Source organism: Xiphophorus couchianus, chromosome 14 (assembly GCF_001444195.1).
Source record: "Xiphophorus couchianus chromosome 14, X_couchianus-1.0, whole genome shotgun sequence".
Classification (NCBI taxonomy): domain Eukaryota; kingdom Metazoa; phylum Chordata; class Actinopteri; order Cyprinodontiformes; family Poeciliidae; genus Xiphophorus; species Xiphophorus couchianus.
In genome coordinates this window covers 1,024,538-1,046,618 of record NC_040241.1, presented here as the reverse complement: position 1 = coordinate 1,046,618, position 22,081 = coordinate 1,024,538, and the positions used below count along the sequence as shown (strand labels likewise).

The 22,081-nt window shown below is 42.8% G+C and overlaps 1 protein-coding gene across 32 annotated transcripts in view; it reads left to right on the top strand.

Moving 5' to 3' along the window:
* The window catches only part of ank2b (ankyrin 2b, neuronal), a 176,110-nt gene that overhangs the window by 148,307 nt on the left and 5,722 nt on the right, over positions 1-22,081 (top strand). For 25 of the 32 annotated variants that reach the window (XM_028037792.1, XM_028037814.1, XM_028037787.1 and 22 more), the window contains 7 exons: positions 132-284; positions 422-656; positions 2,562-2,622; positions 14,009-14,101; positions 14,699-14,782; positions 14,872-15,036; positions 21,883-22,071. In XM_028037792.1, coding sequence (XP_027893593.1) covers positions 132-284; positions 422-656; positions 2,562-2,622; positions 14,009-14,101; positions 14,699-14,782; positions 14,872-15,036; positions 21,883-22,071 — 980 coding nt within the window. The remainder of the gene's footprint in view (positions 1-131; positions 285-421; positions 657-2,561; positions 2,623-14,008; positions 14,102-14,698; positions 14,783-14,871; positions 15,037-21,882; positions 22,072-22,081) is intronic. The other 7 variants (XM_028037813.1, XM_028037812.1, XM_028037809.1 and 4 more) reach the window with 2 other exon arrangements.

Here is a 22,081-nt window from a genome sequence, read left to right as displayed (position 1 = left end):
AGGAAAATAGTTCTGTGTAGTTTAACACAGTATGTGTAAATATCTGGTTTCAACTGAACAGGAATGACCCAAATTTCTTCTTTTTCAGAGTTAATATTTTATATTTTAATTGTCTTTTTTTGGTGTTTCAGCAGAATCAACACTTATAAAGAGGCTGACAAAGATCAACCGGATGGACATTGTTCATCTTATTGAAACCAAGATAAACAAATCTGCAGAAGAGGAGACATCTTCACATACCTATGCAGAGATTGAACAAACCCTCATGCTGGACCATAGTGAAGGTGTGAAAAGTTACAATATTTTTTTTCTTTATTTTACACAGACTAGTGATTTGGATGTTATCAAACTGGTTGTGGAACTTTTTAATATTTAAACAAACAAGCTTTTGTGTTTCGTCCTCACCCGAATGCTCCGACAGGTTTTGGCACCATTCATGAAGACATTGACAGTCCAAGGTCAAGCAGATGTAAAGAAGCTGCTGGCAGAATCCCAGTTTTAGTTCAAGAAGTACCTGTGGTATCAGCAGAGGAGCTATCTACTAGTTTATCATCGCTTCAAGAAACATCAGGACGATTTGAGGCAGGTCAAATGGCTACAGAATTCATGAAAAAAGCCCAGAAAGAAAAACTACAAAGAGAGTTGGAAACAACAAAGTAAGTTGAAATTTTGTGAATTAACAGAAGTGCAAGGCCTTCATAAATGCTAATATTTTAACACAGACCACATTTATATAAGTGTAACATTTGTTAATTGAAAATATGAATCCTGCTAAATTAGATATAATGGTTTCAGCATACATTAATTAAAAGTTATTTAACATTAAATTGTTTAACATTTACATTTTGTATTTCAACTACCGGGCAAGTTTACTTTGTAAAAGTTCAAAGAACAATCTTCAAAGTTAAGATTATTTTGTTATGATAGCTACAATCTGATGCTGTGAGTTTAATCTTTGAGTTTGAGCTCTGTTTGTTCACAAATACATCTCCGTAAAATACAATCATCACTAATTGCTTTTAAGGTTGGCCAATTAAACAATGTCGCATATTTATCTAAATCCATGGTGAAATGCTGTTAGTGGTGATGGGGCCCCTAAATCAAATTCTGCACAAAGCCTCATTCAACCTTGGACCGGCCCTGCATGATGAGCTAAATCCTCTGCACTGTGTATCTCTCCTGGATACAGAGGGACAAATTGGAGATTTTATATATGTGGCTCTTTCATTTCATGTCTGTTGAGTTTTTCAAAAGCACCACAGAAACTGTTTTGGTTGCCTGAGCTTTATAGGTTTTTCAGATTTCCGCGCTGAGGTAAACTTAAGAAATCACGCAGCAACAGCGTGAGGGAACGCGCAGATGCACCAGTGCTGTGATTGGTCTGCATGCCTGGCTTTGTGGCCTGTTAAATGCATCAACAGGCCACAAAAAGATGAGTTTATTCCTAAAACTCATCTTTTAGGAATAATTCTGCTATGCCAGTGAAATGTTCAGTGCAACAGAGACTCTTGCAGGCCAACTTATTTTTTTTTTAAAAGTAATAAAATAATATTTTTTCTTCTTTTTTTTCAAAAAACAAAAACAAGCAATTCTTAGCCTGGTGGGGAGGAAAGTATAGCTTGACTGGCTGCTATGCTTATAATACACTGGGGAAACCCTGCAGTCACTGTATGTTAGGTGTGAGTCCCAGTCAATTCATCCTTAGTTTGTGAAACTACATTGAGTTTTTCCCACTCAAGTCTAATCACCATTAGGATGAATTGTTTAGTCTACTTTAATTGAACTCTAGTCAAAGTAGACTAAGCACTGGACTTTCTGGGTCTAGAAAGTCCAGTTTGCATGGGAAGTTGTGAATGTGTAATTTAACTTTTATGTGGCCCAAAAAAGGGAACTCTGGTTCATCTACAAACGTAGGTCTGTGTTTGGTTGAAGTGAACTCTGGTGGGGTTCAAATGCATTATTGAATGCCAAGTGGACTGATGACTGAAAGGGAGGTGTAAATACAACTAAAGCAAACACGTGCATCTTGGACTAAAAGGAGCAACGGCTTGTGCACTTTAGCCAAAAACAAAAGAGAAATCATACAACTGCTAAAATCTGACACAACTCCCTTACAGGAAGCTATTTTGTGAGGAAGTTGTGCTACATGTCTTGTTCAGGGCTTTTGTGTCATTTCCCCTAATGGTTTTTGGTGCAGGCAAGTGGATAAACATGTTTTTCAAAGCTTTTTGTTTGTTTGACACAGAGCAGTGTAGAAAAATGCACCAGCTGAAATGTAACATGTCTACTGAGTCTACTGGACTATTAGGTGTGAAAACACTAAGTTACAAACTGAAGTTCTCATTTCTGAAACTATGACCCAGCAGGATCATAACATTATTATCTTTTCTGTTTTTTGACCAAGGCTCAGCACTGAGGTATATGAAAGGCACGTGACCAGTTTTGACATCCAGAAGAAATTTATGTTTAACTTTAATATGCATGATGTATTTCTACAGATTACTTTTGGATTTTTCTAATCTCACTGCATGAACAAATATGACATTGTTGTTTTCTTGCAGCTCATCACAAAATATATATGAAGAAGTGACAGACCTGGTACATGTTGGGAGTTACAAGCAAGTAAGTCCTTTATTCACTTTGTACCGCACCTCTCCCTACAACCTCCGTTCTCACGTGATAGACCCTGTGTACAAAGGGGGGGCCAAGTTGTGTGCCCAGGTCACCCCACCTCCAAAATCCACTTTTGAATCATGTGAAGATGAAGGAGCTGTTCAAAGCAAAGGGGCAGAGGGTGGCGAGGAGTGGAGTTTGGAGTGTCTACGAACTACTCTTACAGGAGACAGCATAGATTACCTATCCCCATCAGCTCTGCGAGAGACTTTCAACAGCTCTCGAACAGGTCTTTGTGAAGATCGACCGCTGTCCATGACTGATTTTGGTGACAGCTTGTTTGAGTATGAACAAGCTGAACAGGACTTCAAAGAACTTTCTATGGAACTCACCAAACCTGATGAGGCTTCTGAAAAAGGATCAGCAACACAACAATCTACGAGTGAACAGCTTGCTTTGCCCACATCAGGGTTCCCAGTCAGGACAGAATGCACACATTCCAAGCAAACGGCCACACTAAGTGTGAATGAAGTGTCACACCGACTTTATAAAGGCCTGTATTTGAATGGTGTTGAATCCATGGATTCAGAGGCTCAGGATCTCTCTGTAATAGCTGAGAGTTCACCCCTTCAAGCAGTCAGAAAAGATGAAGTTCAGGCAACTCATAGCCTCACAAAGGGTAGCATAGAATTAGAGAAAGGACATTTTCATTCAGTAGATTTTGTTTCAAGCATACCCAGGGTTGAGTATGGCTTTGAAAAAGCAAAGTCACTCAGAGCACCATCTCTGCCTAAGTATGAATCAATGCCTGGAATAATTTCTGGCCTTCAAAGCTCCCATGAGTGTTTTCCAGATACTGTAATACTCCTAAGTGAGTCCAGGGCCTCCTCACCCGAGTCTGTCTCATCGGTAAATGAGCTGAATTTACTTTCCCCAGATTCTCCAGTGCCACAGTTTAGGCCCTTATCCCCACTTCCACCACCTCTCTTATCATGGGAACTTGGAGAGGATGGGACTGCAGCCCCAAGGTCAAACCATGCTCTTTTGCTCTTAACATTGGATACAGAAGAAAGACCATTAAGACCAATGGTTTCAAACAAAAGACCAATTGGAAGTGCAGTATCACCAGTCAGTGTCTATAGTGGTGAGCAGTCCATGTCACCTCATTCATTAACTTTTAACATGGAGGACAGAGCATCGTCTCCTGAGTCCATTATTGCTGAAACGGTATATTCGCTTTTTGAACCCGATCATTATGGTTTCCATAAGTTCAGCTCATTATCTCCACCATCATTATCTCCTGTCCAACACTTTACACAATCTCCTTGTGAGCCTTTTCAGTATGAAGGTATGCCATCTTCACCAGAGTCAGAAAACTGGCCTGATCCAGTTTTTTTAAGTAGAGCCCACTGTTCCAGATTATTCGGCCCTGGTACAGAAACCAGCTCAATGTCTTCAGTGCTATTTCATCATGAAGAACAAGCTTTATCACCTTCTCTTGTTACATCTGGAGATGAATCTGTGTCAGCAGAATTATCAGAGATGCATACAGCTTCCTCCACTAAATCAACAAATGCAACTTTGGCTTCCAAAACTGATGACTGGTTTATTTCTCTGCATAATGTTGAGGAGAGATCTGTTTCTTCAGATTCAGTGTCTGAATACAGACCAATGTCACCACAGTCCACACTGTTAGATATTAGAAGACATTCTCCTGAATCAGACAGAGTTGATGAGTGTCTGTACCCAGATTCTCCGATACCACAGTATATGTCCTTTACACATCATGCAGTTCTAGGAAATTATTACGCATCCTCAACTGAATCTGTACTGTCAGATGTTAAGTACGAAGCCATGCCTCTGTTGTCATGTTTTGATGATAGGCCACTATCTCCTGATTCTTGTGGCTCTGAGACTGATTATAGATTATTGACTTATCCTGAAACAGACCAACTTGTTCACAAAGAGTTTGCACTTGAATTTGCACAAACTGTCGTTATTCCAAAAGAATCAAGTCTTGGTCAATTTGAAACAACACAAAGTACAGAGACAGAAGAAAGGTCAGCCAGACTAGTACAACAGAATTCATCCCAAACAGAGTCGCTACAAGCTGACGGTACAGAGTCAGACAAAAACATTGCTCCACCCCTGGAAAAAACAAAGCTTCTGTCAACTGATGGCAGTAAAACACAACTATCTCCAGTTTATTCAGAGGCAAAAAATTCAAATGTGAATGTTAAATGTGCTACATCAGTTAGAATGAAAATGTTTGGTGAGACATCCTTACTGTCTTTGTTTCAACAACCTACATCTGAGGATCTGAAATGCTCATTACTATCAACTTCAGACACACCTGAAGAGTTTTCAGCTTTCTGGCCTGCAGTCAAAACAGAACAGCCTCCATTAGGCTACAGTTTAGCTTATGATGCAGAACCTTCCAGGATAATTTCTCAAATCCATGATCCACAGTATTCAAGAGAAACATTTAGAAGCAAAGAAGGAAACCATCAATTTTATGGCACATTATTAGACTATAATCAGGAAAATTCAGGAGGAGCTATTGATGATCAAACCAATTATTTGTCAGTAGAAATGTACAAACGGTCATTATCACCTGACTCCGAAGCACAATTCCAGCCATTGTCACCTGAATCGCTAATGCGGCTAGAAATGGTAAGGCCAGACTCTTCTCTGTCAGGCAGATCTGCAGGTAGTCACCAAGCCTTAACACTAGACTCCCCTATTCCTCAGTTCCAGACCTCCTTCACAGATGCTTCAATACTTTGTGTCAGATCAGTGTCACCAGAATCAAGTTTGTCAGATCTGGAAATAGAGTTAGGTTTAAACATTTTATTTTTTGAGGATAGACCATCATCTCCTGATTCAGTATCATCTGTCAGTGCAAATAAGACACGATCAATCGACTCTCCTGTTCTCAGTTTTGAAATGTTTTCATCAGAATCTTTTATAAGAGAGACATCTGACCGATCTTCATTAAACGATTCTGTCTACCCAGCTGATGAGTACGGATGTGTCTCTTTGGCAACAATAGAGAACAGACCCCCGTTTTTGAATTCTGTTGATGAAAACGAACCCCATTCACATGAATCTCCTGTACCGGAGTTTGGACAAAGTTCATCAGAAACTCATTTAACACTATGGGAGAGATCCTTTTCACCTGTTTCAATGTGTTCAGATGCAGAGTTCAGCTCTGCGTCAATGGAATCATTATATGGTGAAAGCTGGCCTTCATCTGTAGATTCTGTTGACAGAAACTATCCTCTCTCAACAGAATCCCCCATTCCTGAGTTTGGCCTATTTTTAACAGACTTCCATCCTCAAACCACCCTGCAGGGATCTGTGTTCACTGTTTCAAGTTCCTCAGACATGCATTATGGGTCTGCTTCTCTGGAATCATTATTTGGTGAGAGTCCATCCATGTGTTCCTTTGAGGAAGATATGTCATTTTCAAATGAGTCACCAATACCAGAGTTTGAACAAGTTGTGCAAGACTATGATCTGTCTGCACAAGGTAGATATTCTTCACCTGTTTCTGTTAAATCAGATATAGAGTATGGCTGTATCTCTTTAGAATTGCTATTCAATGCCAGCAGATCTTCTTCAGTAGATTTTGTTAATGAAACATACCTCTTGTTACCAGAATCCCCTATCCCAGAGTCTAGCCAGGTTTTACTGGACCCCCATGTCTCAACCATTCTGGATGGATGCCTGTCTCCTGTTTCAGTGGCTTCAGACATGCAGTCTCGATCTGTCTCTTTGGAATCATTATTTGGTGAGAGCCGACCTCCATCTGTTGATTCCATGGATGAAAGTGGACCACTTTCACATGAGTCACCCATTGCAGAGTTGGGAGAAATTCTTGTAGAATCTGATCTGACTTCACTTGAAGGGCATTCATCGCCTGTTTCTGCTATGTCAGAAATTGAATTTGGGTTTGTGTCTATAACATCAGCATTTAATGAGAGCAGGCAGTCATCTGCTAAGAAAAGCTGTCCTGTTTCACTAGATTCATGCATTCCAGAGTTTGAACACACTTTGGTAAAAGTTAATATGAACACACAACAGAGATCCTTGTCACCCAGTTCAGTTCTTTCAGATCTAGACTGTGTGATGTCAGATATTGAATATGCACAATCAGATGTAGACTTATCTATTTCAGAACAGAGACCCGACTCACCAGAATCACAGGCATCTGAGACCATGGTGATAGTACAGACCAATACTTCTACTTATTTAAAAGAAAACAGGGTACCAGTCTACAGACTTGTTTTTGATGCAGAACTTTGGAAGCTTATCTCTCAAATACGAGATCCTCAGTACAGTGGGGAGACATTCTTTAGTAAAACAGGAGTTTTTGAATATGTTGGAACCCGAACTGAGTATTTTCCAGAATCCCCTGTAGTAAGAACAAGCGAGTTGGAGGATAATATAAGGTCAGGCAATGTGGAATTAGAATCCAGATCTTTGTCTCTTTTGGAAATGACTACAAATGTTAAAACATCAGATTCCAACTTGTGTCTAGATTCTCAAGGTCCCAGATTTTCCTTTCAACACCTCAACATTTCTCAGTCTCTGCTAGATTCACCAGCATCAACTGTGTCAGATGAAGATTCAGAACATTGCATGCTCACAATTTTCAGTGGACGCACACATCAATCAATGATTTCAGCAACATCTGTTGATGACAGGAGTGCAATATCACATGATTCACCCTTCCCAGATTTCAGGCCAGAGTCAGTTACAGCTTATTCAATACCAATACAAGAAAGTGAATGTCAGACCCTGTTACTTGATTCAACTGTAAGTCAGTTCAAAGCAGAAGAAACTGAACGTTTTCCCTCATTTGTTGGATTCAGGTCAGAATCTCCTCCATCAGTTCCTTCACACTTGGAGTGTGCTCATCTAATAAGTATATTGAGGCAAACTGAAGACATATCAAATGCATTCGAGTCAAAAGCCAAGCTTCAAAAGAGACCTTTGTCATCTGATTCTGAGTCAGAGTGTAGGTCTATATCACCTGTGTCTCTGACTTTCATTTTCAAATCAACATCCCCTGAATCTGTTGGTTCTCCAAATGAATTCAGAGCGCTCTCCCCGGATTCTCCAATTCCAGAGTTTAGGAAAGTACTACAGGAATCCATAAACAGATACTGTGAGCTTAGATCTTCTTCCCCAGAGTCAGTGTCATCAGATTTGGACGTGAAAATGAATTGGGGGGTGACGTGGTTTGAGGAACAGTGTCTATCTCCTGACTCTATAGCCCTAGGTAGTGAATACAAAAGTCTTCCAGCTGATTCTCCAGTACCTGACTTTAGACAACTTTTCTCAGTTGCTCATGTTGATTACAGTTGTTACAGGGCATCATCACCTGAATCCAATCATTCAGATTTGGATTTTGCTCCCTTCATTTCTCAGCTGTTTGAAGATGAAGTTAAAGAAAGACCAAATTCCCCAGAGTCAAATCTGTCTTTGTATGAATACCAACATTTATCCCCAGACTCACCAATACCTCAATACACACACAGGGAGGAAAACACATTAATATGTGGTTCTGCATCTCCTGTGTATTCAGATGAGGAGTTAGAGATAGAGTTTTGTGAGTCCCAGCTTGTTGAGGACAGAGGAACATCTTCTGGTTCATCAGCTGAATCTGAATTCAGACCAGACTCCCCCATTCCTGATTTTACTCAGGCGCTACAAGAGTCCTTCAATTCACACTTAGCTTTAAGGTTCTCATCCCTAACCTCACTATCTTCAGATGAAGAAACCAATTTAGAATTTGACATATCTATGCCTTGTCTTTTTGAAGACCGAGCAGTAACTCCTGGTTCTTCAATATCACAAGATGAATTGAGACCAGACTCGAGGATTCCTGAATTTACATTTAATCATGCTGAAATATGTCACATGAATGTAATGTTTTCATCTTCTGAGTCATTGGCTTCAGACAAAAATTTGGAGATTGATTTGTGTACAACTTGGCTTTTTGAAGACAGAGCGGCATCTCCTGGTTCAACAACATCCAAAGAAGAGTTTGACGCTCTTTCATCAGACTCTCCCATTCTCACACTTACTCAAATACCAGAAAAATCCACAGTTTCTCTCTTTGTTTCAAGGTCTACTTCACCAGAATCAGTGTATTCAGATTTGGAAATGGAATTATCTTCCTCTCTGATGACAGATGATTGCCCCCTATCGCCTCAAAGTCAATATGGATTGCTTTCTCCAGATTCACCTGTTCCTGACTTTACACTGGACTTTACTGATAGTCATCATAAGATACGTTACAACAGGTCATCATCAATTGAATCAGAGGCTTCAGAAAGTGAATATGCCCCTTTAATTTCACAGACTTTTGATTTTGAGGACAGTGTAGAATTCTGCCCATCAGGACAGTCAGATGATGAGCTTGGATGTTTGTCTCCCAACTCTCCTTTACCCCTGCACCCCATAGCCTTATCTTCTAATGTAAGGGTCAGATACAGGTCCACTTCTCCCGAGTTTGAGTTCTTAGAGGAAGATGTGGAGACTGATTTGTGTATGACTTGGCTTTTTGGAGTCCGAGCAGAATCTCCTTGTTCAAGAATATCCAAAGAAGAGTTGAGACCACTTTCGCCAGATTCACCTATTCCCATATTTAGACAACAGGACTCCATAATACCTAACTTGGAACTAAGGTCCCCGTCACCTGAATCAGTGTCAGATTTAGAAATGCCTTCAGAGTTTCCCAGCTTAACTGAAAGTAGACCTTCTTCCCCAAAATCTTCAACATCAATCAGGCTTTCACCTGATTCTCCTCTACCTGACCTTGTGCAGCCAGTGTTTGAACTACCTAAGGCAATTTTTAGAAGTAGGTCGATATCCCCTGAGTCAACTTGTTCAGAGGTTGAATATATTGTGTTAAGCCTGGGGTCATTATTGTATGACAACAGACAATCTTCTCCAAGTTCAGGAGCATCTGGAGATGAAAACCAGGTACGGTCTCCTGACTTGTTAAGATCTGATTACAAAGAACCAATGCGAGAACATGTTATAGTAAATGTTGGCTATAGATCACCGTCCCCTGAGTCTATTGAGTCAGATGTTGAAAACGCTTTAGGTGAACTTTTGATAGCAATGGGATTTGGTGTTGAACATAGGAAAGATTCTCTTCTGTCAATAGAGTCACAGATTCAAGACAGGTCATTTTCAACTGAGTCCATACCAGATTTCAAATCCATGTCACCTGATGAATTGATGTCACTTAGAAGCAATAGAAGTGAATCTCCAGAGTCAATTGAGGAAAACACAAGATTATCACCAGACTCAGCACTTCCTTCTTTTACTCAGAATGTACTTGAGACTGTAATACAGGAAGCATACACTAGGGCTTCATCCCCTGAGTCTCTGCTGTCAGAAACTGAATATTACTTGGTAAATTATTCATTTGACAAAGGACTTGAAGACAAAAGAACAGTGTCACCTCAGTCAGAAAGATCAGATGTTGAATATCCTCCTGAATCTCCAGTACCTGATTTTACTCAGACATTTGCAGAATCTGCTGTGATTGTAACAAGCTATCCATCAATAGAATTTTCATATTCTGATGAAATGTCACAGCTATCAATACCATTTTATGCAGAAGCGAGAATGTATACACTAGAATCATTGGAGTCAGAGAAAGAGGAGCATTTAGCACCCAAATCATCACTGGTTGAAACCAGTGATCACAGTGTTTCAGAAACATCAGTTGAGCCTCTCCCACCTGCCACTGTACCTCAGTACAGTCTTTTTTATGGCGCTGAGCTATGGAAGCTGATTTCTCAGGTACGTGATCCTCAGTATGCAGGAGAAACCTTTATTAATAAAACAGCTTTCGTGCAGTTTATTTGTAACAAAGATACATATGAAAGGAATGTTACAAATAATCAACAGGACAATAGAATAAAAAACAAAAATGACAAAGATCGATCATCCTTATTAACACATTCAGAAGTTACTCATCAGTTCTCTTCTACAGAAACAAAAAGAGCAATGAACACACAGCTGACAGAATCACCACTTCCAGTGATTGAACACATTTTATCAGGAACAGCTCTTTACAAGCAACTAGACATTGAATCTACAGAGACGCAGTTGTGGTGTAATCCTATGCTATCTACCTCAGTATCTGACAAAAAGAGCGATCATCTCTACAGATCTCCAGAATGTCTCAGTCCAAATTTACCAGAGGTGGAAGACGCTAGAGTATCACCCGAATCTGCTAAATCTGTCAGTAAATTTGGGCCCATCTCACCAGATGCCACCTTACCAGAACTGAGGTTGGCATTGTCAGAATGTGTCAGGAATCTCAGAACAACATCATCTCCTAAATCTAAAGCTTCAGATCTTGATTTATTGCAACTGAATTCAGACATTTTAGAATGCAGGCCTTCACCTCCAGAATCTGCTCTGTTTGAGAATCAGGATGAGAGTCACAGGCCTTTGTCATCTCAGTCACAGTCACTTGTGTCTTTCCAATTAGCCATGTCTGACCAAAGACCATTATCTCCAGAAACCGTTTCAGAATGGGTTCAGAATAGGTCACTTTCTCCAGACTCCCCCATCCCTCAGTTTGCTCCGGTATCACAGGTCTACCCCATGAAACATCTTATCTTAGGCCCATCTTCAGATTCTGAATCCAGTGATTCTGCTGATATGTCAGATGGAAACACTAGCCGACCCTCCTCACCTGAATCCATTTCATCCATCAATGAGTTCAGTTGGTTATTTCCTGATTCACCAGTTCCTGAATTTATGAGAATTTTAACTTCTTGTTTTATGGATCCCACTTACTATGATAGATCCCCCTCCCCTGTGTCTTTGTCATCAGACTCTGAGTTTGTAGCCGTACCCGTTGACTGTTGGACTGACAATAACCCCAGACCTCTGAGCCCTGCAAGCCTTGTATCTGAGAAGAAATTTTGTTTTGATGATGAGCTCAGTTCAGATGTTTCACCCCACACATGGGGTGAAACATCTTCCTTACAACCAGAACAGTCTTTATCATGTCCTCAGAAAAAGTTAGCGACTGTGTCGCTCATTAAATCTGCTAAAGAAAATTGCCCCCATCTGCAACAAATGACAGAATCCAAGTCAAAATTCTGGATATGCAAAGAAGACATTTTCCACAGTTCAAAAGCAGATGAAAATGCCAGAGAATACTTGTCTCCAAAGCCATCAACAGCTAAAGATGCAAAACAAAAGGAAACAAAGACACAACAAAAAAGTGGTGAAGAACTACAGAGCAAACCAGCCCATCATAGGGTAAGACATAGAGCATGAGAATGCACCAATAACCTTTTGATAACTCTTTTGATAACACACTGCTTTTAACTCAGGATGTGCCGGGCTAACGCTATAGGAACAGAGGCCTTTGATACTTTGAAGGAGTTTTGGATTTTTTTTGGGTTGTTAATATTACTAACCACTTTCTATTTTCCTCTGGTTCATTTTTGTGTGATGATGAAATATCGCAACATTTTCTTACACCAGGATAACCAAGTCCAGGTCTGGAGAACTAATATTCTTTAACTTAAATAAATCCCCTCTCCATAAAACCTGAACCAAATGACTGAATTGCTATTTGGTTCAGCAATGAGTCTTTCCTGTGCTTCAGATATGTTAGAGAAGGGATGCATCTAAAAGTTGCAAATCCTCAAGGACTGGACTTGGGCACCCCCGGCTTAGATATACATTATGTTGGTCTGACTGTTGGGTGATTTAAACAATACAAGTTTAATTTAAATTGTGCACTAATGAGTTAAAATGCTCATGTCTTTCAGAGGTTCACATAACCTCTGTGCAGATGTAATAAACTTACATAAATAATTTCATTCCAGGTTCCCCCAGACTTTCGAACATTTGATACCCAGAGCAACCAGTTTCCTGTCACAGCAGCAACTAATGGTGGCAGTAAAACTACAGAGCTGTTCTTTGATGATAAGCCAATCACATCAGAACCCATACTCCCACTTGACCAGACTTCATACAAAACACACCGAACTGTTCCTCCTGAACTCTCTGTGTATGAGAAAGCTTCAAATGTAAAGTCCCATGTGTCCAGAGAGAATCCAGGCACATGGGACTTTATTCAAGTTCAGTCCAGTGAACCTTTTTCAGCCGAGTCAGATGAGTTTTTGGTACCAACTGATTATAAGACAATATTTTCTAGTCAACAAGCCCTGGGAATTCCTGAAGCATTTTCCGATGATTTGAGTCCAGTGTCTCCGGTGTTTAGTGGTCCCAGCTCAGCACAATTTGCCTCTCAAGATACTGTCAGCGAAGAGTCAGAAGTCACCGAAGACTTTACATTTTCTCTAGGCTTTCTCTCTGAATTGGAGAGAACAGCATCGGAATTTGAATCAAACACTACAACCAACCGACAGAAGAAATCAAGTAAGGTTGTTGAGTCTTCACGTCCATCAGATTCAGATCCAGAATTCTTTGACTGCCAACAAGACTTTTTTGAATCGGAAGATGTGATGCCAGAAGATGAGATAACTTATTTTTCTGAGCACTCTTCAATAAGCCCAACAAGTAGTTCAGATATGGGCCTACTGAAAGTCCGCCCTGACCACACCACTCAACGTTTCCTTCAAGTAGAACCTAAAAGGCAACAGTCTTCTGGCAGTGAAAGTCTTGATGAATTTGCTTATGATTCACGGGAGTGTGCTGCAGAGGGCAGCTTTCCCATTTGTGAGCAGCTGCCATCTAGAGATCAAGCTGGGTTTTACGATGATGATGACTTCCTGGGAATGGTAAGAGGATGAGCATGAGCACAATGCTGCACTGGTTTCTGACTTACCTAATTTCAGACAGATTGCCGTTGCATACAAGATGTAGAAAAAAAAAACCTAGATCGATTTTATGAAACTGATGTGCACGAGAGCATAAATTTAAAAGGCAAAGATGATTCCGCTCTTTGCAGTTGTTCACTTTGATGCACAGTTGAGATTAACAAGCTGCTCTGAAGAGTTCTAATACATACACCACTGTTTGCATCAATTGGTGTGTGCATGTTGTTTCCCCCCTTAGTGTCAAAAATGAAAACACTGAACATTTCTACATTTCTTTCTCCCATGTGACATTTCAATTCATTGTCCTGAGCAGTAGATAAGCTGGCTCTTATTGCTGCATGTTTGTTTTAGTTGAACATTGTTGCTTTATTGTGCCTTCTCTTCATCTCATGTTACTTTTATGTACAGCATTTTGAATTTATTTCCCTTGTTTAGCAAGGACAGAAGACGTGTGTGGTTAAGAGAAAAGCCTAAGCATGGGTTGCCTGCAGCAGTTTGTTGTAGTACTACTGCAGAAAACATGACATTCACCCATGCTGGTTGTGTGCTGTCTCCAGGAGATAGCAGAGGAGCTAGGAGCACTGTCCTCTGATAGCTCAGAGGAGGAGGTGCTGACCACCAGAGTGGTCCGACGCAGAATAATCATTCAGGTAACATAAAAGATGATGCAACACCATAAAGAGGTGGAGTGGGTTGTAGGGTTTCACAGGTTCTTAAAGGTTTTATGTAGTGAAACTGAACTTTCAAGATAAAACATTTATTGTAACAATAACTAGGACAACATCCCTCTTAAAAAGCTTCTGTCTTTTAAAATATAAAAATGTTTTCAGTGAGTGTAATCTCACTGAAAACCATGTTAGTGTTCATAACCATACTCTCAGAACTTCTCAGTTTAAAGAATGAACAGTTTTCCACTCACTAAAGATGTAATTAAAATGTAACAACTGATGGGAGCTGATTACCAATAAAACGAAGGGTTTGTTTTATTATCCATAAACCAATATCAAATAACTACTGAGTAAAAAGCAGATTAACAATTTTTTGCTACCAAAAAAAAATGACCATGAATTATAATTTAAAGAAAGATTAATGACCAGGAAATTAACCACCAAACGTGAGATCCATTTGCTGTTTTAACTTTCATAGAAACTGCATGAGTCTGACAGCCCTGCCTGAACCCAGGCGGGACAAGATCATCTTAGACAGATTGCCACCAATGGTATTCTGCAACTGATTTGTTTCTGCAGGCAGATATCCTGCCAGACATTCCACCACAGACTGTGACTGAAGAGAAGTACACAGATGAGCATGGCAACATGGTAGTGAAGAAGGTAAGAAATGCAAGACAATAACAGAGAATCCAAACAGTAGGGTGCCGACCCTCTCACCGTAATTGTCCATTTGCATTCATCATCACCAGATCACGCGGAAGGTGATTCGTAAATGTATGTCTCCGGATGGGTCAGAAACACAGGAAGTGAGCATTGAGGGCTCCCACCAGGAGATGGTGAAGATAGAGGAAGGAGATGCTGTGTCCAGAGTGGCAAAGAGAACTGTGCTTCACAGCAAGGGAGAGCAGAAAGAGGTGGGTCCCATTTCCCGGGCTATCTCTACAGTCGGAATCAAACCCTTACCAAATAAAACCAGACCCAGACCAAATAAAACAAATTTTTTTCTAAAATTAAATCAGATTAAACTTTGCGTTTTGGGTTTGTTCGAATGAACACATTTTTTTTTTATTTGCTAAATACAGATCCACCCACAAATTATCTATCCACCTTATTCCTGGGAGGCTTACTGGGGAAACGATTATGGGTCTTACTTCCGGCGCTTAGCGGAAGTAGCAGGATTTCATTGCCTCCTCCCGGTGGGACGTGCCCGGAACACCTCACCAGGGAGGCGTCCAGGAGGCATCCTGACCAGATGCCCAAGCCACCTCAACTGGCTCCTCTCGATGTGAAGGAGCAGGGCTCTACTCTGAGTCCCTCCCGGATGACTGAGCTTCTCACCCTATCTCTAAGGGAGAGCCCAGCCACCTTGCAGAGAAAACCCATTTCGGCCGCTTGTATCCGCGATCTCGTTCTTTCGGTCATGACCCAAAGCTCATGACCATAGATGAGGGTGGGAACGTAGATCGACCGGTAAATCGAGAGCTTCGCTTTTTGGCTCAGCTCTCTCTTCACCACGACGGACTGGTACAGCGCCCGCTTGACAGCAGACACTGTGCCAATCCGCCTGTCGATCTCCCGCTCCCTTCTTCCCCCATTCGTGAACAAGATCCCGAGATACTTAAACTCCTCCACTTGGGGCAGGACACCCCCCCTGAGCCAGAGAAGGCACTCTACCCTTTTCCGGCTCAAGACCATGGCCTCGGATTTGGAGGCACTGATCCCCATCCCGGCCGCTTCACACTCGGCTGCGAACCGCTCTAGCGAGAGCTGCAGATCACGATCTGATGAAGCCAAAAGGACCACATCGTCTGCGAAAAGCAGAGATGAGATCCTAAGGCCACCAAATCGGATCCCCTCAACACCTTGGCTGCGCCTAGAAATTCTGTCCATGAAAGTGATGAACAGAATCGGTGACAAAGGGCAGCCCTGGCGGAGTCCAACTCTCACCTGAAACGAGCCCGACTTACTGCCGGCAATGCGGACCAGACTCTGACACCGGTCATACAGGGACCTGACGGCCCGTATCAAAGGGCCCGGTGCCCCATACTCCCGGAGAACCCCCCACAGGGCTCCCCGAGGGACACGGTCGAACGCCTTCTCCAAGTCCACAAAACACATGTAGACTGGTTGGGCGAACTCCCATGCATCCTCCAGGACCCTGCTGAGGGTGTAGAGCTGGTCCAGTGTTCCACGACCAGGACGAAAACCACACTGCTCTTCCTGAATCCGAGGTTCGACTATCCGACGGACCCTCCTCTCCAGGACCCCTGAATAGACCTTGCCAGGGAGGCTTAAGAGTGTGACCCCTCTATAATTGGAGCACACCCTCCGGTCCCCCTTTTTGAACAGGGGGACCACCACCCCAGTCTGCCAATCCAGGGGAACTGCCCCCGATGTCCATGCGATATTGCAGAGTCGCGTCAACCAACACAACCCTACAACATCCAGAGCCTTAAGGAACTCCGGGCGGATCTCATCCACCCCCGGGGCCTTGCCACCGAGGAGCTTTTTAACCACCTCGGCGACCTCGCCCCCAGAGATTGGAGAGCCCAACCCAGAGTCCCCAGGCTCTGCTTCCTCAGTGGAAGGCATGTTGGTGGGATTGAGGAGGTCTTCGAAGTATTCTGCCCACCGGCCCACAACGTCCCGAGTAGAGGTCAGCAGCACACCATCCCCACTATAAACAGTGTTGATGCTGCACCGCTTCCCCCCCCTGAGACGCCGGATGGTGGACCAGAATCGCCTCGAAGCCGTACGGAAGTCTTTCTCCATGGCCTCTCCAAACTCCTCCCACGCCCGAGTTTTTGCCTCAGCAACCGCCCGAGCCGCATGCCGCTTCGCCCACCGGTACCCATCAGCTGCTTCCGGAGTCCCACAGGCCAAAAAGGCCCGATATGACTCCTTCTTCAGCCTGACGGCATCCCTCACCGAAGGTGTCCACCAACGGGTTCGAGGGTTGCCGCCGCGACAGGCACCGACAACCTTGCGGCCACAGCTCCGATCGGCCGCCTCGACAATGGAGGCACGGAACATGGTCCACTCAGACTCCATGTCCCCCACCTCCCCCGGGACGTGTTCGAAGTTTTGCCGGAGATGGGAGTTAAAGCTCCGTCTCACAGGGGATTCCGCCAGACGTTCCCAGCAGACCCTCACAACACGTTTTGGCCTGCCAGGTCTGACCGGCTTTCGCCCCCACCACCGGAGCCAACTCACCACCAGGTAGTGGTCAGTGGACAGCTCCGCACCTCTTTTCACCCGAGTGTCCAAGACATACGGCCGCAGATCCGATGAAACGATGACAAAGTCGATCATCGAACTGCGGTCTAGGGTGTCCTGGTGCCAAGTGCACATATGGACACCCTTATGCTTGAACATGGTGTTCGTTATGGACAATCCATGGCGAGCACAGAAGTCCAGCAACAGAACACCGCTCGAGTTCAGGTCGGGCGGGCCGTTCCTCCCAACCACGCCCCTCCAGGTCTCACTGTCGTTGCCCACGTGAGCGTTGAAGTCCCCCAGCAGAACAAGGGAGTCCCCAGGAGGAACACTCTCCAGTACCCCCTCTAAGGACTCCAAAAAGGGTGGGTAATCTGAACTGTCGTTCGGCCCGTAAGCACAAACGACAGTCAGAACCCGTCCCCCCACCCGTAGGCGGAGGGATGCTACCCTCTCGTTCACCGGGGTAAACCCCAACGTACAGGCGCCGAGATGGGGAGCAACAAGTATGCCCACTCCTGCCCGACGTCTCTCTCCCTGGGCAACTCCAGAGTGGAAGTATGTCCAGCCCCTCTCAAGGAGACTGGTTCCAGAACCAGAGCCATGCGCCGAGGTGAGACCGACTATTTCTAGCCGGAACCTCTCGACCTCACGCACTAGCTCCGGCTCCTTCCCCACCAGAGAGGTGACATTCCACGTCCCAAGAGCCAGTTTCTGCAACCGAGGATCGGACCGCCAGGGTCCCCTCCCTTGGCCACCACCCATCACACAGTGCACCCGACCCCTTTGGCCCCTCCCACGGGTGGTGGGCCCATGGGAGGGGGGCCCATGTTTCCTCTTCGGGCTGAGCCCGGCCGGGCTCCATGGGTAAAAGCCCGGCCACCAGACGCTCGCCATCGTGCCCCCCCTCCAGGCCTGGCTCCAGAGTGGGGCCCCGGTGACCCGCGTCCAGGCGAGGGAACACCAAGTCCAAGGTTTTCCTTCATCATTGGGGTCTTCGGGCTGCACTTTGTCTGGTCCCTCACCTAGGACCTGTCTGCCTTGGGTGACCCTACCAGGGGCATGAAGCCCCAGACAGCATAGCTCCTAGGATCATTGGGACACTCAAACCCCTCCACCACGATAAGGTGGCAGCCCATGGAGGAGTGGTGTGATATGAATTTTATTTTTTGTGTTAATTTAAAAAACAATAAAGTTCATGATCTGAGTCTTTATCATTATGTTTGGGCCAGGACCATTTTTTATAAGACAAAAAAATATATATATATATGGGTTTGTTTAGTCCATCACAACCAGAACCTCGAGGTTCTCCGGTGCTGACTGTCGCTGCAAATCAGCGGAGAAACAACCGCAGCTGCTGCACTCCAGACCGTAATAGGGAGAATCTCCCCACTGGGCTAGAACCGAATCACACATTAACCTGTTATAGAGAACAACTTGCCACTGGAAAGTGTCTGCCCTTTCGGAGCTCAGTAACTGTTGTGCTGTTTGTGGCTGTACTTTAATAATCAGATCAAGTTTAATTAGTGGCAGCAACAGGTGTGTCTTGAACGGCTCCCAAAACAAAAGTGGTAGTTTTCATCGTCCACCGACAGATTAGGAAACAAAAAGAATTTGGCTAAAAATTCTAAACTTGAACAGAGAACCCAAAATGCTTTATGTGATCATTTCATTGTGAGAAGTCAAGGGAAGAAAACTCGCGTCTGCATCTGAAGCAGGGTTATTTGTGGCCATTTCTTCAAGTCGCCATCCCTCCCCGCTGTCGTAGGGACAGATACAGGAAATCCTTCCTGCCACATGCCATCTCACTGTACAATAAAAGCTAAATCACTGTTCTGCACTAATCAGTCCAATTTTGCACAACTGCACTGTGGCACACTGCTGTACATATATTTACATATACATACTGTATCTGCATTTTTGAATCTTTGCAAGGACTGCTCTAAGCTGCTTTTTATATTGACAGCATGTTATATTTTATTCTTATTTTATTTTGTCTACAATTGCTACTCAGTGGTGGTTGTTGTGTGTCTTGTCTCTATGCTGCTGTAACTGCGAAATAATTTCCCTGCTGGGATGAATAAAGTAATTCTATTCTATTCTATTCTATTAGCTGTAGGTAGCGGTAAAACAATATTGCCATATGTAAGCTGTAATAGCTGGAGTTCCCACATATTTTATAGCCTAAAACCTCTGTGGAAAGCCGGTTAGCGAGTTGCTAATATGTAAACAAATGGCGGTTCCGGTTAGCGGTGGAAGACGCGCCCATAAACCATGGGTGCTATGAAAAAAGATGGTTAGGATTGAGAAGTGCCAAAACATGGACTTTGTTTTAATCCACTTTATTAACCAGTTTGGTTGTGGGCTTTGAATCATTGGGAGAGCCATTTGGACCCTTAACTTCTTTTCTGATGTTTTTAGATGTAGATTCAATATTTTTACATATTGAATACATCATGATGGTATCTATTTCATGATGTACAACAGTTCCTCCTCCCATGGTGTGGGCCTGATTGGCAAAACAGGCCCACACCACGATGCTGCCACCCTCTTGAAAAACTGTGTGAATTGGTTTTTGTTAAGCAGACGTGTCACCTGGTTCCTCTCTGGACTTTTAGTTTGAGGAATCAAGGCAATGAGAAATGAGAATCTGTAGCAAGACTTCAAAATTTCTCTTCACAGACAGTCTCCATCCAATTTGACTGACTTTAAACTGAAGGATGTCCAATAATGTCAGTTTGTAGATTGACTCTTTTAGGGTTTGTTTCTACCAACTTTTTAACATCTACAAACTGTTGACTCAAAAAGAAAAACACAAAATATTTCTTAGATTTTTACATAGGAAATGCACTGACAGTAAGGTTTCATTTTCGTTTAACAGTCATAATGGTGGCCAACCACTATAAGTATAAGATAAGATAAGATAACTCTTTATTGTGATTGTCACAAGAACAACAAAATTTAACTATAATATAATAATATGATAATAATATAACTATAATGTGCTGTGTTGGTTTATCATTTAAAATTCCATGAAATAATGAACATATAGCACCAATTCACAACAAATATCTTTAGGTACAGAAGGCATTAAAGTTTGTGGGTGTGGCTTGACAAAATGCAAAACTCTTTTTGGGGTATGAACAGGATTGCACTGTTTTAAGGTTAAGTTCTACATGCACAGCTGTGTGTCCCACAGAAATTGATCTATTGCTGTTAGGCCTGTCGCGATAAACGGTAAATCAATTAATCGTAAGATAAATTAAAACTATCGACGTCATTTTAATTATCGGCTTTATCGTCTCTTCCGGCCTTTTTCTCTTTCTGTTGATGACACCGAATGAAAAAAGGCTCAACTCCGGTGCTCTCCACTGACCTCTGACCTCATTTTACTTAGTGTAAAGCCCAGCGCACACGAGATGTCGGCCGATTGTCGGCCCATTTTCAAAACCTGACAGACCACACATTAGCCAACAGAAATCCTAGGTATAACGGTTCGATCGGTTCGTTCCTGCCGTGTGGTGTCCAACAATGGGCACAAAATAATGGCTACAAGTTCAGTTAACTAATTTTAAAACCAGGCATTAATCAATGCTTTACTACAATCTACCTGCAATGCATGTTGCTAGTGTCAGCGTAAAGTCCTGACTGAATGAAAATCATTAGAACCTATTTACGTCACGTAACGAAGAACAGCTGAAAAGTTACCGGGTTTATCAACTGCAGTAGCAATTTCGCTCCAACTCCTCCTCTTGTCATTTCTATATTCTTTGCATGTTGAATAAACATTAATGTTGTTTCCACGTCGGCTGGAATTCGGGTTGCTCCGTGTCAGCTGTTTGGGATTCCCCGACGTAATTTCCCCTCAGAAAACACTGAGGAGAATCCATGCTTTCTGATTGGCTACCTGTCACATTCAACAGGCTGCGTTAAGCTCCCAGTCGGTGAAAAACCCTGATTTAGATCGGAGCAGCAACGACGATCTACTGTAACACACCACACAATCTTAGAAAGACCAACGATCTAAGATTGTTGTACGGGGAAAAATAGGAGCAAAAATCATGTAGTGTGAACTATTGCATCAGGTAGTCGATGTGCCCATCTTCTCTATTTAAATCTAATTATTACTGAAGGGCAACATAATATACAGACTTCATAATCTGCACTCTTTTGGTTGAATGCAGTATTTATTTCCACTTTGGCTTTATGTTGTTTAGTTTTTATCAAGTACATTTTTTGTTAATGGAGACTGAGAATCCATTTTGTTTTTGGTTGTTTTGTTTATTTTGTTTATCAGCTCCAGTGTTAAATATTCTTTTGAAAATAAAGTGTATCTATCTTTGGCAGGAAATCGCAGGCATTATTACGTCATTTCCATTAAATCAGTGTAAAAAGGTCTTCAAACAATATTATCGTTTATTGCAATAATTTTTGAGACAGTTAATCGTTGAGCAAAATTTGCTATCGTGACAGGCCTAATTGCTGTGTTTAATACTGTGGAAGTTCCCCAACAGTTCCTTGGTGTGTTTTTGTTCTGTCTCCAGCTGACGTTTTCTGAACCCCTGGCTCTGGGTGCCACCACAGTATCAGAGTTTGAGATGGAACCTGTTCAGGGTCGAAAAGTCAGCAAAGTTGTCAAGACGACCGTGGTGAGGGGTGAAAGGATGGAGAAGCAGAAAGGAGACCCCTTGTTGTCTGCAGACCTCCCCTCAGCCCAGGAGGACTTTGAGAAGGTCAGTGTGT